The following is a 13291-nucleotide window of genomic DNA, read 5'->3' as shown; positions in this document are numbered from 1 at the left end:
GATTCGCGCAGCTGAGCCAACCTGCCGCAGTATAATTGCGGCCGCTGGTCGGCAAGCGGTTAAACTTAAAATGTTGGTTCTGTATATAGATTACAATTATCTTTGTTGCTGATGGCTGCCCTTATTAGTCCCTTCATCTGTTGTTCTGTTGTAAGTTATGCACAGACAGATAAGTTGCTATATGTGTAAGCTAGACCTACATAAGGCTTGGTTCAGACCAACAGGTGCTACCAAGCATAGATATGTTCCTACGCATTATGTGTAGAGCAGCTCATTCATTTCAGTGAGCTGCCCTATGTGCAAAAAAGTGGTAGCCTGACTCTTCCAAAAACATGCTGCACCAAACCACATGGCGACATCTTTCCACTGATCTAACTAAAGTGTCAATTGAATTTAAGTTAATAATACAGTAGTTTCAATGCCCTGCTCAAAGTTGTGTTGTTTTGTGTAAGCCATCGTATGGTTTATTACATTTATTTTTTATTTTTAGGTATGACTGAAAAAGTTCTAATGCTTGAAAGATCTTTGAGGGAAGTTAATGAAAAGTACAACACTGAAAAAGAGAGGAGGAAGATAATGCACAATAACTTAATAGTAGGTAGTTGGTTCAAAATATTATATTTTGCAGAAATGTTTTATTCATTGAATGGTGCTGTTATTAGTTTTATTGCAGCAAGTTAAAGACTTTTGGGGATATAAGGTCACTAAAAAAAACAAAAAACTTAAAGTTAAAAAAATACTTAGAGTAAGTACCTTGGGAGTACATAGTGGGCCACTGTACCCTATAATATCATTGGGCTGACTGTCGCTTGACAGCTGGGTCCAGGTCACTGATGCGGATACAGACAGTGGTTTCTGTGTAACTGAATCCTGAAACAACAATATTGTTGATACGTTCTTTTTGTTGTAGATCAAAGGAGTCTTTATTAAACTTGTAAAACAATTCACTGTGCTTTGCGCCAGAAACATAATTTTAGCATTGTTATAAAGAGGACACAAGACATTGTTATAAAGAGGACACAAGATAACATTTGCACTTCTGATCTACAGTAACACTAAAAACTATTTTTTTTTTTTTTTTATGTTTAGCTTTGTCTATACCAAAGAAAAAAAAAATAGAAATTGTTGTTGTCCAAGGGGATATACAGTTGCAAGGGGTCAAATAAAAAAAACATCAAAATGCTAATAACTAGATAGTAAAAGGTGCTGTGCTGTTGTATTCTGACAGCAGGAATTCCTCCGCTGTCAGAATAAACTGATGAAACACAAATTTTCCAACATTCTCATACGAGAGAAACTTCTCATTAGATCAACTTCTCTGGAGCGGGAAGGGCCATAGATGGATGGAAATTTGTCTGGTCCCTGCTGAACCAGCCACATTTCAATCTATTTATGGCCTATTTATGGCCAGATTTTGAAGTTACCATATTTATCGGCGTATAACACGCACCCCAAGTTTAGGATGGAATTTTAAGGAAATTTTTTTAGGAGGGAAGTTTAACCGCTTAACTACTTCAGCCCCGGAACATTTTGTTGGCCAAAGACCAGACCACTTTTTGCGGTTCGGCACTACGTCGCTTTAACTGACAAATGCGCGGTCATGCGACGTGGCTCCCAAACAAAATTGACGTCCTTTTTTTCCCCACAAATAGTGCTTTCTTTTGGTGGTATTTGATCACCCCTGCGGTTCTATTTTTATGCGCTATAAACAAAAATAGAGCGACAATTTTGAAAAAAAAAAACACATTATTTTTAACTTTTTGTTATAATATCCCCAAAAATATATAAAATAAAAAAAAATTCCCTCAGATTAAGCCGATACGTATTCTTCTACATATTTTTGGTAAAAAAAATCGCAATAAGCGGTTATTGATTGGTTTGCGCAAAAGTTATAGCGTTTACAAAATAGGGGATAGTTTTATGGCATTTTTATTAATAATTTTTTTTAATAGTAATGGTGGCAATCAGCGATTTTTATTGGGACTGCGACATTATGGTGCACACATCAGACATTTTTGGGACCATTGTCATTTATACAGCAATCACTGCTATACAAATGCAGTAATTCCTGTGTAAATGACACTGGCAGTGAAGGGGTTAACCAGTGGGTGGCAGTGTAGAGTTTAAGTGTTCCTAGGGGTGTGTTACTAACTGTTGGGGGCTGGGCTTTCTTTTAGTGAACATTGATCTCTGCTCCAATCACATGGAGCAGAGATCAGCGTCATTTGTTGCTAGGCAGAACGGGGAGATGCTGTTTACAACGGCATCTCCCAGTTCAGCCACTCCGTGAGACGATCGCCGGTATGCCCGCGGTGATCGAGTCCGCAGGACCCGCAACCGGACTCACAGGGGCCCCCGACCAGCACGTGAGCGCGCCGCCGGCGGCGCTCTTGCGATGGCAGGGCAGCACTTAAGATTGGATGTACCTGTATGCCAATATGCCTGCCCGTGCCATTCTGCCGACGAACATCGGCGTGCGCTGGTCGGGAAGTGGTTAAGGACCGCCTCCTGCACATTTACATCGGCAGAATGGCACAGCTGGGCACATCAACGTACAGGTACATTGCTCTTTAAGTGCCCAGCCGTGGGTCGCGTGCGTGCCGCTGCCGTTCGTTAACCAGTCATGTTGCGGAATCGGAGGAGATAACGTGTTTTTATTATTATTATTGGCCTTGGAGTTATTGCTTTGACATTATTTTTTTGATTGAATAATGATTTGTATATTTTCTATATTTTTGGATGCATAGAATGCACTTCAGAAAGCGCCGAAAGGCGGGCTAAATGCCCGCAAATGAAGCGCCACGTCTGCAATCTCGTGATTGCATAGACGTGGCGCTTCCCATAGGTGCACTGTGTCCGGCATCCGAACACAGTGCACTTAAGGACCTTTTTTTAAATTCTTTTTTATTTATTTTTTTAAAGGGCCAGCTTTAAAAAAAAAAATTTTTGACTGCCTGGAGGAGGGGGAGCGCCCCTGTTCTTGATATCACTAGAAAAAAAAAGCCTTTGGAAATTTGTTTGCAATAACCCATCAGTATCACCAGCAAAGCAGCTTCATTCATTATTATCCCATTAAAGAAGAAGAAATTATATTTCAAGATTTCATAATTTGCCACATCACTAATGTTAATTCTCCATTACAAACACTAGTTTACAAGACCTACTGATTCTGGCTCGTTTTTGCTTCCGAGCATGCATGTTTTTACTTTGGGCTTTTGTCCAATGGACTTGTGTACACACGCTCGGAAAATCCAACAACACACATTTGTCCGCGGAAAATTATAAAACCTGCTAGCCAACATTTGTCCTCGGAAAATCCAACAACAGTTGTCCAATGGAGCATACACATGGGCAGATTTAACATCAACAGCTTGTCATCAAACATTTCCCGTCAGAAAGTCCGATTGTGTGTACGAGGCTTCAGTGCCTCATCAAAGGTATGCAATGCTAGTTGTCTGGTTACTTAAAGGACAAGTTAGTAACATGTTACATGCACCCGTATTTAGGGTTTACCATGTAACATGTGACTATGAACCAGTATTCACAACCCCCCACCTGGGACAGCAAGCAGAGGTTTAGCTCCCTGCACCTACTTACTCAATTTAAAAACAGTGCAACTGTGCAGGGCTCCACGTCTTTTATTCACAGGAATCTGTGATTGAATAAACTACAAGTCTCATGTTCCTCTTCTAGTTCTCAGTGAACTTCAAGCACTCTCATAGTTCATTGACTCTACAGCTTTCAGTCCCTGTTCACACCTATGCGAATTAGATGCAACTAACATCGCATCCAATTCGCAGGACATTTTATAATACATTTATTTGAATGCATCTGGTTCACATATGTGCTTTGCATTCATGCTGCGCATTGCACAAAAAAAGTGTGCGTTTTCTGAGCATTGCTGTGCGAATTACAAGCCCATTATCGTCTATGGGAACGCATCTGATTCGCAGATGTATTCCGTTCTGAACACGAATTCTCTCCTTCTCCTCACTACACCTTCCCCCTCTCCCTGCTCACTGATCTGCAGCTAAAACACAGAGGAACCTCTGAACAACTGATTTTTATCTTCGCAGTGAAACCGAAGCTTCAATTTGCAACGCACATGTGTGAACCTGGGCTTAAACAGAAAGCCTATACAGAGGTATGGGCAGAAAGCTGTAGCCAGTGTCTGCTGGTGCAATGCTCTTGCAAGCTCCTCACACACCAGATTTGTGCTTTGGTGCCATCCATTGGCAGGTCACTCTGTGACACCTTCTGTTAGCATCTCTGTGACTCTGTGACACCTTCTGTTCGCATCTCCTCCTTAGTACATTTCCTTATTGTATTTGTTCTAACCCGACTAAGAATATTGTGATAGCATGTATATAAGCTTATGTAAAGACTGACATTTTTACTAATAATGAGGGAAAAAATAGATGATAACTAAATTGGAAAAATAAACCTCTTTCTCTGCTGCTTATAGATACAGGCCGACTATGACGTATCATAAATCTGGCCCCCATAATATATTATTATGCATTTATCTGGTTCAGAATGGTTGGTACTTGGTAGCAAAATTATGAACATAGGTCTTCGATACCCAACATAACATACAGTATTTGTTAGGCTTCAAAAGAATACTTTTGATTTAGTTGTGAATATTTTTCTTCTTTAGAATCCCAGTATTCTGAATTTCTATTAATTCAATAAATGTGTTCAATAAATGTATTTTAGTAATGCGGAACATTTGTAAAAATATAGTAAAATAGTATTGATACAGGCGGTCCCTGGGTTACAAACAAGATAAGGTCTGTAGGTTTGTTCTTAACCTCCCTGATGGTATGATTCAGTCTGGTTTTAGGTGCTGAAAGCGGTACAATTATTTTGCATGGAAATTTGGCGTTTTATATTGTAGTCCTGTAAATCTTAGGAATAACTCTTTTAAATCTGTTCAAACCAGAGTCTAGCAGACATCCCGGGTATGATAAAGTTTATAATATAATAAAAATGATTCAATAATGTAATCAAATCCTAAAACACTGAAAAAGGGACACTTTTTGGTTGCTATGGACAATCTCCAAATTTCAGGCAGAAAAAACAGTATTTATAATATAAAAGTGCATGCAGGGCACTGCACAGACCACTAGGGACAAAGGGGGTGTGTATTTTTTAATACAGTACTGTGATCTGTAAGATTACAGTGCTGTGTGTGTTTTGTGTCTTTTTACTTTTTTGAATTGGCTGCCGTTCTCCACTCCCGTATGCTATAATATAAAGTTCTTTAGAAACTTCTTAGCTTGTCCAGGTGGTTTGTGAATGTTTTGATGGAAGCTCCTGGCGATGGCCAAAAATTACGTCTTCAGGTGAAGATAGAGATCATTTTGGTAAAAATGATTAATTCAGGTATTTCAAACTGTCCTTTTCAGGCAAGTCCAGTATAGTTTTTCATTTGAGAATTATCATTGGAATTGTCTTCATGACTAGCCTCTGGCTTGGGGTAACTAGAACTGAGTGTGCGTATTCTGCACTATTTACTCATAACCTAAAACCTAGGAACTGGCACCATTTTGGTTCATGTAAAATAGTTTTATACTTTTGATCTACTCTACTACTTTATTCCACTGCATGAAGGGGGGCAGGAGGTTAGGTGGGAGTTAGAAAAAAGTTCAGTGACTTCCTCTATAGTAGCTGGGTTAAAAGAGGGAAGTATTGATTGTGCAGGAGGAAAAAAGAATGTAAAGTGAGGGAGATATCTGTAGAGTGGAGATCTCGAGACGAATTGTCTCAATCTTATTTTTGAAGTGATTAGCAATCTCCTGGGCAGTGAGTAAGTTAGTGGGTGAAGGTAATGGGACTGTGTGAGAGGGTGTTAATGAGAGTGATAAAGTAGGTCTGTTTGGCAGCGTGGAGGCAGGAATGTTATTTTTGGAGTGCAGATTTATATTGGCTGAAATCTTGCCGTGACTTAGTCTTACACCACAGACCCTCAAGAGTGCGGCTATGTTTTTTGAGGCTTCTGGTATTGTCTGTCTGCCAGGGTTGTAGCGGTTGGGGTCTAATTCTGTATGTAGTGAGGGGGCCAAGGTATCCAGGGTGGATGACAGTGAACTTTTGTAGACAGAAGTGGCCAAGTTGGGACAGGACAAGGATGAGATATTGTAGTGGACACAATCTGTAGCAGAAAAAATAAGAGAAGGGTTAATCTATTTTATTATTTATTATATTATAAACTTTATCATACCCGGGATGTCTGCTAGACTCTGGTTTGAACAGATTTAAGAGAGTTATTCCTAAGAATTACAGGACTACAATATAAAACGCCAAATTCCCATGCAAAATAATTGTACCACTTTCAGCACCTAAAACCAGACTGAATCATACCGCCAGGGAGGTTAATAATACTAATATGATCATGTTGTATTTAATTTCTTGTATATTTGGCATCATCATTATTTTTCTTTTTTCTGATATTCAGAGAATCAAATGATGTTAAACATGCATGGCAATATTTGAATAGAAGCCAGTATATGCAGAAAATTAGCTAAAATTGTAACTGCAGATTTTCTTTTTTTTAGGAACTAAAGGGAAATATTCGAGTTCATTGCAGAATACGTCCATGTCTACCCATTAATAGACAAAAGTTATTAAACCAGCAGGAAAGGTAATATATATATATATATATATATATATATATATATATATATATATATATATATATATATATATATATATATATATACACATATACTATTATTATTATTTTTTGCAGATTGTACAGTATATAATATTGTGTCCTAATTGTCACTCTTTCTTTTCCTTGACAATGCATGAAAGCTCTACAGTAGTTACATTTGCCTTGGATGATGTGAGTATGCGACACAAAGTTGCATGTACAATGGATACATTGGGCTGGAACTGATGTGAAACACAAAATGACCCTGTCACCACATGGATACTTATAAAATAAAAAGCTGGTCCTGTAAAAAAAGATCATTTATACTTACATTTTCAGTGGCCCATGTCTTTAAAAAATGCCACTTCTCTGCTTCCCGACTGTTACAGGTTTTCCATACTTTTGTGTCTGCAAGGTCAGAAAGTCAAATGCTTGCATTAAAAAAGTGTAAAGACCAGTGGCGGCTGGAGCTCAAAATCAGAAAAAAACCCAATCAATTGCAGCCTCACTGTACCATCAATCGTAGTCACTGTGCCATCAATTGCCGCCACTGTACCATCAAACGCAGCCACTGTGCCATCAAACGCAGCCACTTTGCCCATCAATTGCCGCCACTGTACCATCAAACGCAGCCACTGTGCCATCAAACGCAGCCACTGTGCCCATCAAACGCAGCCACTGTGCCCATCAAACGTAGCCACTGTGCCCATCAAACGCAGCCACTGTGCCCATCAAACGCAGCCACTGTGCCCATCAAACGCAGCCACTGTGCCCATCAAACGCAGCCACTGTGCCCATCAAACGCAGCCACTGTGCCCATCAAACGCAGCCACTGTGCCCATCAAACGCAGCCACTGTGCCCATCAAACGCAGCCACTGTGCCCATCAAACGCAGCCACTGTGCCCATCAAACGCAGCCACTGTGCCCATCAAACGCTCTCACTCTGCCATATCAAACGCTCTCACTCTGCCATATCAAACGCTCTCACTCTGCCATATCAAACGCTCTCACTCTGCCATATCAAACGCTCTCACTGTGCCATATCAGATGCTGCCACTGTGCCATATCAGATGCTGCCACTGTGCCATATCAGATGCTGCCACTGTGCCATATCAGATGCTGCCACTGTGCCATATCAGATGCTGCCACTGTGCCATATCAGATGCTGCCACTGTGCCATATCAGATGCTGCCACTGTGCCATCAGATGCTGCCACTGTGCCATCAGATGCTGCCACTGTGCCATATCAAATGCTCCCACTGTGCCATCAAATGCTGCCACTGTGCCCCATCAAATGCTCCCACTGTTCCATATCTAATGCTCCCACGGTGCCATATCAAATGCTCCCACTATGCCATATCAAATACTGCCAGAGTGCCATATCAAATGCTGCCAGTTTTCCCCTAGCCCGCCATCTGCACTTACCCTGTCTTGGTGGGACAGCTCCTCGATGTCTTCTCCCGTCCTCTCTTCCCGTCCTCTGCTATGATTGGATGCCTGATAGGCGTCCAATCACAGTGCCGGTCGTTTCAGCCAATCAGGTGACGGATAACAGATCTGAGCACCCGATTGGCGGAGAGGCGGTTTGCCATTCGCTTTTCTAACACAGCTGAGTGACTGTAACTTTTTTTGACGCCTCTTAGAGCCTATGGCTCTAATCAGGTGCCTCAAAAACACCCCCGCAATGCATGAATCTATCTATTGGTGCTAGAGGGGGATGGAAGGAGAGAGGGGGTGCCACCCGTGCACCCTTTTGGACGCACCGCCACTGGTAAAGACTTTCCTAGATCATGCTGCTTTCTGGCGCATCTCTGCTGACTCAAGCAGTTATGCCACTCAGCAACCTGTTGCTCTGGAAACACGACTGTACCATCCATTTGGCTCCCCCTTTGGTCTCAGCGGCCTTGGCGCCCTGTTGCCAGGTAACTTGATTGTGACTGTGGCCCTGAGTTTCTGGATTTTGCTTCTTAGCTATGCCTGCAGCATTCTCCTCCCTCCTTGACCCCCAATAGCCCTGTGTCTGCTGGCGACAAATTTAAACCTCACAGATGTTTAAAAAAACAGATTTTGATTTGCTCTCCCTTTAAATAGAGTTAAAATAGTCGATACATGCAATATAAGCCAAAAATTAAATAGATAAAATTGATGAAATACTACAGCACTATAAATCTAGATTCACATCTATGCGGGCTGCGCTTGATGCATTTTTCAGGCACGTTTTATTATTATTATTATTCAGGATTTATATTGCGCCAGCAATTTACGCAGCGCTTTACAATATAAAAGGGAGACAATACAGTTACAATACAATAAAATACAAGAGGATTAAGAGAGCCCTGCTCAGAAGAGGTGGTACAAAAGGTTATAACTGTTGTTATAACCTCAACATGGGGGGGTTCTTTGGGGCAGTGGGGCTCTGTCACCCCGCTCCAAAGGGTAAGGGCCTTTTCCCCACATCCCTGACCGGTGGTTGTGGGGATGTGCAGGCAGGGGGCTTATTGGAATCTGAAAGACACTTTTTAGAAAGGGGCCCCCAGATCCTGCCCCCTATGTGAATGAGTATGGGGTATCCGGTGCCACCACTGATGTCTTCTTCCTCCGGTCTTCTCCCTCCCATGTCTTCTCCTTCCGGTGATGTCTTCCTCCTCCACCGTCTTCGCCCTCTGGTGATGTTTTCTCCCTCCGCTGTCTTTTCGCTCCGGTGGTTTCTTCTCCCTCCAGTGGTGTCTTCTCCCTCTGGTGGGTTTTTCTCCCTCCGCTGTCTTCTCCCTATAGTGAGGTCGTCTTCCTCCACCGCCACTGACACAATAAAACGTTAAAAAATGGTCCTCCTCCGATGCTGGCTCCCTCCGCTGTGTCAGCGCCGGTGTCTACCAGTTCTTATATTTCCGGTGATGTCAGCCAGAGTACCCACCCCTTGTGACATCACATAGTTCAACCTGAGTGAGTGTCTACAATTTTCCCCATCCCTGTACATAGCACACTCACATCGGTCCCTACCCTCAAGTAGCCTAAAATCCAAGGTCCCCATTCATATACTAGGGCCAATTTTGAACAGAAGCCAATTAACCTACCAGCATGTCTTTGGAGTGTTGGAGGAAACCAGAGTACCCAGAGGCACAGGGAGAACATACAAACTCCAGGCAGGTAGTGTCGTGGTTGGGATTCAAACCAGCGACCCTTTTTACTGCTAGTTGAGAGTGCTACCCACTACAACACGTGTCGTTATGTATCCTTGCCGCTCTTACAGTAAATAACCCTCTACGTAGTTTAAGGATAAACCTCTTTTCTTCTAATTTTAATGAGTGGCCACGAGTCTTGTAAAACTCCCTTTTGCGAAAATTTTTTATCCCTATTGTGGGGTCACCAGTATGGTATTTGTATACTGAAATATTGAAATCATATACCCTCTCAAGCATCTCTTCTCCAGAGAGAATAAGTTCAGTGCTCGCAACCTTTCCTCATAACTAATATCCTCCAGACCCTTTATTAGCTTTGTTGCCCTTCTTTGTACTCGCTCCATTTCCAGTACATCCTTCCTGAGGACTGGTGCCCAGAACTGGACAGCATACTCCAGGTGCAGCCGGACCAGAGTCTTGTAGAGCTGGAGAATTATCATTTTATCTCTGGAATTGATCCCCTTTTTAATGCATGCCAATATTCTGTTTTTCTTTGTTAGCAGCAACTTGGCATTGCATGCTATTACTGAGCCTATCAACCAAGGTTTCCACATCCTGCAGAGAAGTTATTGCCCTACTTAGCTTAGTATTGCCCGCAAATACAGAGATTGAACTATTTACCCCATCCTCCAGGTCATTTTTTGGTCCCAGCACAGAACCCTGGGGGACCCCACTACCCACCCTTGACCATTTATCACCACCCTCTGAACGCGCGTTTGTAGACAGGTTTCAATCCATGTACTCACTCTATGGTCCATGCCAATGGTCCTTATTTTGTACAGTAAACATTTATGGGGAACTGTGCCAAATGCTTTTGCAAAATCCAGATACACCACGTCTGCGGGCCTTCCTTTATCTTGCTGGCAACTCACCTCCTCATAGAAGGTTAGTAGATTGGTTTGGCAAGAATGATTCTTCATAAATCCATGCTGATTACTGCTAATGATACCGTTCTCATTACTAAAAGTCCCTTATCATCCCCTACAAGAGTTTACATACTATTGATGTTAGGCTAACTGGTCTGTAATTCCCAGGGATGTATTTTGGGCCCCTTTTAAATATTGGTGCTACATTGGCTTTTCTCCAATCAGCTGGTATCATTCCAGTCAGTAGACTGTCATTAAAAATTAGGAACAATGGTCTGGCAATTACTTGACCGAGTTCCCTAAGTACCCTCAGGTGCAAGCCATCTGGTCCCAGTGATTTATTAATGTTAAGTTTCCCAAGTCTAATTTTAAATCTGTCCTCTGTTAACAATGGAGGTGCTTCCTGTGATGTGACAGGAGGCTAAACACTGCAGTTTTGGTTACTGAAGCCCCCCAAATGAGGCAATGATTGGCACCACTGGTGGGCATTGCTAGGTAGCACTGATATACACTGGTGGGCACTGATATGCACTGTGGACACTGGCAAGTAGCACTGGTGGGCACCGATGAGGTGGCTGTGCCTCTTCCTCTTCGGGACTGATGTCCCTTACAGAGAACCCGGTAATAAGCTTTTTTTCTCCTCACGTTGTCAGTGAAAGGAGGAAAAAAATGATTACAGATCTTCTGTTTACATCACGTGATGAGCTGTCATTGGCCGCTGGGACCAGCCCCTTTTTTTGATCTGTGATCATCCGAGTCTCATTGACTCAGTGATCACAGAGTGTGCAGGTAGTGTGCAAATGGGATGACATCTATTAACTGTCTCCTGGCAATATAGGTCTGCGCTGTAGCCTTCATTCGGCTATAGCATGGACGGAAAGTGGATAAATGGACTGTAGTGTGTTCCTGCAAGTCCCACTAAAAAACACATAGGTGTAAACATAGGATAATTATATATTAAAACTTTTCTTATTAGTTTTGAAAAGAGCAGGGATGGATTAGAATCCTTGATGGATGTTTACTTCAGGGGTAATTTCCTCTCGATTATCGTCATGGTGAAGAGTTTCACCAGACATTAAGTGAAGAATAATCTACAACAGGGACACCAACAACAATAAAAAGCTGTCTGCATAGATACAATGCCTTGAAAAAGTATTCATACCCCATGAAATTGTCCACATTTTGTCATGTTACAACCAAAAACGTAAATATGTATTTTATTGGGATTTTATGTGATAGACCAACACAAAGTGGCACATAATTGTGAAGTGGAAGGAAAATGATAAATGGTTTTCAAAATGTTTTACAAATAAATATGTGAGCCCCCTTTACTCTGATACCCCTAACTAAAATTTTGTGAAACCAATTGCCTTCAGAAGTCACCTAATTAGTAAACAGAGTCCACCTGTGTGTAATTTAGTTCTTAGTATAAATAAAGCTGTTCTGTGAATCCCTCAGAAGTTTTTTTAGAGAACCTTAGTGAACAAGACATTCAGGCTGCAAAGAACCAGACAGGTCTTTGATAAAGTTGTGGAGAAGTTTAAAGCAGGGTTAGGTTATATAAAAATATCCCAAGCTTTGAACATGTCACGGAGCACTGTTCAATCCATTATAAAAAAAATGGAAATGGCACAACTGCAAACCTACCAAGATATGGCCATCCACCTAAACTGACAGGCTGGGCAAGGTGATCATTAATCAGAGAAGCAGCCAAGAGGCCCATGGTAACTCTGGAGGTGCTGTGGAGATCCCAAGCTCAGGTGGGAGAATCTGTTCACGGAACAACTGTTAGTCGTGCACTCCACAAATCTGGCCTTTATGGAAGAGTGGCAAGAAGAAAGCTATTGTTGAAACAAAGCCATAAGACGTCCCGTTTGCAGTTTGCTAGAAGCCATGTGCTAGACGTTGCTCTGGTCAGATGAGACCAAAATTGAACTTTTTGGCCTAAAAGCAAAATGCTATGTGTGGCAGAAAACGAACACTGCACATCACCCTGAACACACCATCCCTACCGTGAAACATGGCGGTGGAAGCATCATATTGTGGGCATGCTTTGCTTCAGCAGGGACAAGGAAGCTGGTCTGAGTTGATGGGAGGATGGATGGAACCAAATACAGGGCAATCTTAGAAGAAAACCTGTTAGAGTCTGAAAAAGACTTGAGACATACAACCAGAGCTACAGTGGAATGGTTAAGATTAAAACATATTCATGTGTTAGAATTGCCCAGTCAAAGTTCAGACCTAAATCCAATTGAGAATCTGTGGCAAAACTTGAAAATTGCTGTTCACAGACGCTCTCCGCTCAATCTGACAGAGCTTGAGCTTTTTTGCAAAGAAGAATGGGCAAAAATGTCACTCTCTAGAGGTGCAAAGCTGGTAGAAACATCCCCAAAATACTTGCAGCTGTAATTGCAGCAAAAGGTGGTTCTACAAAGTATTGAATTAGGGGGGCTGAATACAAATGCACACCACACTTTTCACATATTTATTTGTAAAGCATTTTGAAAACCTTTTATCATTTTCCTTCCACTTCACAATTATGTGCCACTTTGTGTGGGTCTATCACATAAAATCCCAATAAAATATGTTT

General features: G+C 41.8%; 1 protein-coding gene across 2 annotated transcripts in view; it reads left to right on the top strand.

The window, feature by feature from the left end:
- Positions 1-13291, top strand: part of KIF25 (kinesin family member 25) — a 133481-nt gene that overhangs the window by 39377 nt on the left and 80813 nt on the right. For both annotated transcript variants that reach the window (XM_077486588.1, XM_077486589.1), the window contains exons 5-7: positions 491-594; positions 6558-6643; positions 6817-6847. In XM_077486588.1, the coding sequence (XP_077342714.1) occupies positions 491-594; positions 6558-6643; positions 6817-6847 (221 nt within the window). The remainder of the gene's footprint in view (positions 1-490; positions 595-6557; positions 6644-6816; positions 6848-13291) is intronic.

This window comes from Lithobates pipiens, unplaced genomic scaffold, assembly GCF_037356315.1.
Source record: "Lithobates pipiens isolate NorthernLeopardFrog02 unplaced genomic scaffold, aLitPip1_a1.2 Scaffold_18, whole genome shotgun sequence".
NCBI lineage: Eukaryota > Metazoa > Chordata > Amphibia > Anura > Ranidae > Lithobates > Lithobates pipiens.
The sequence above is the reverse complement of the archived record's forward strand: the minus strand, read 5'-3'. Positions and strand labels throughout refer to the sequence as shown.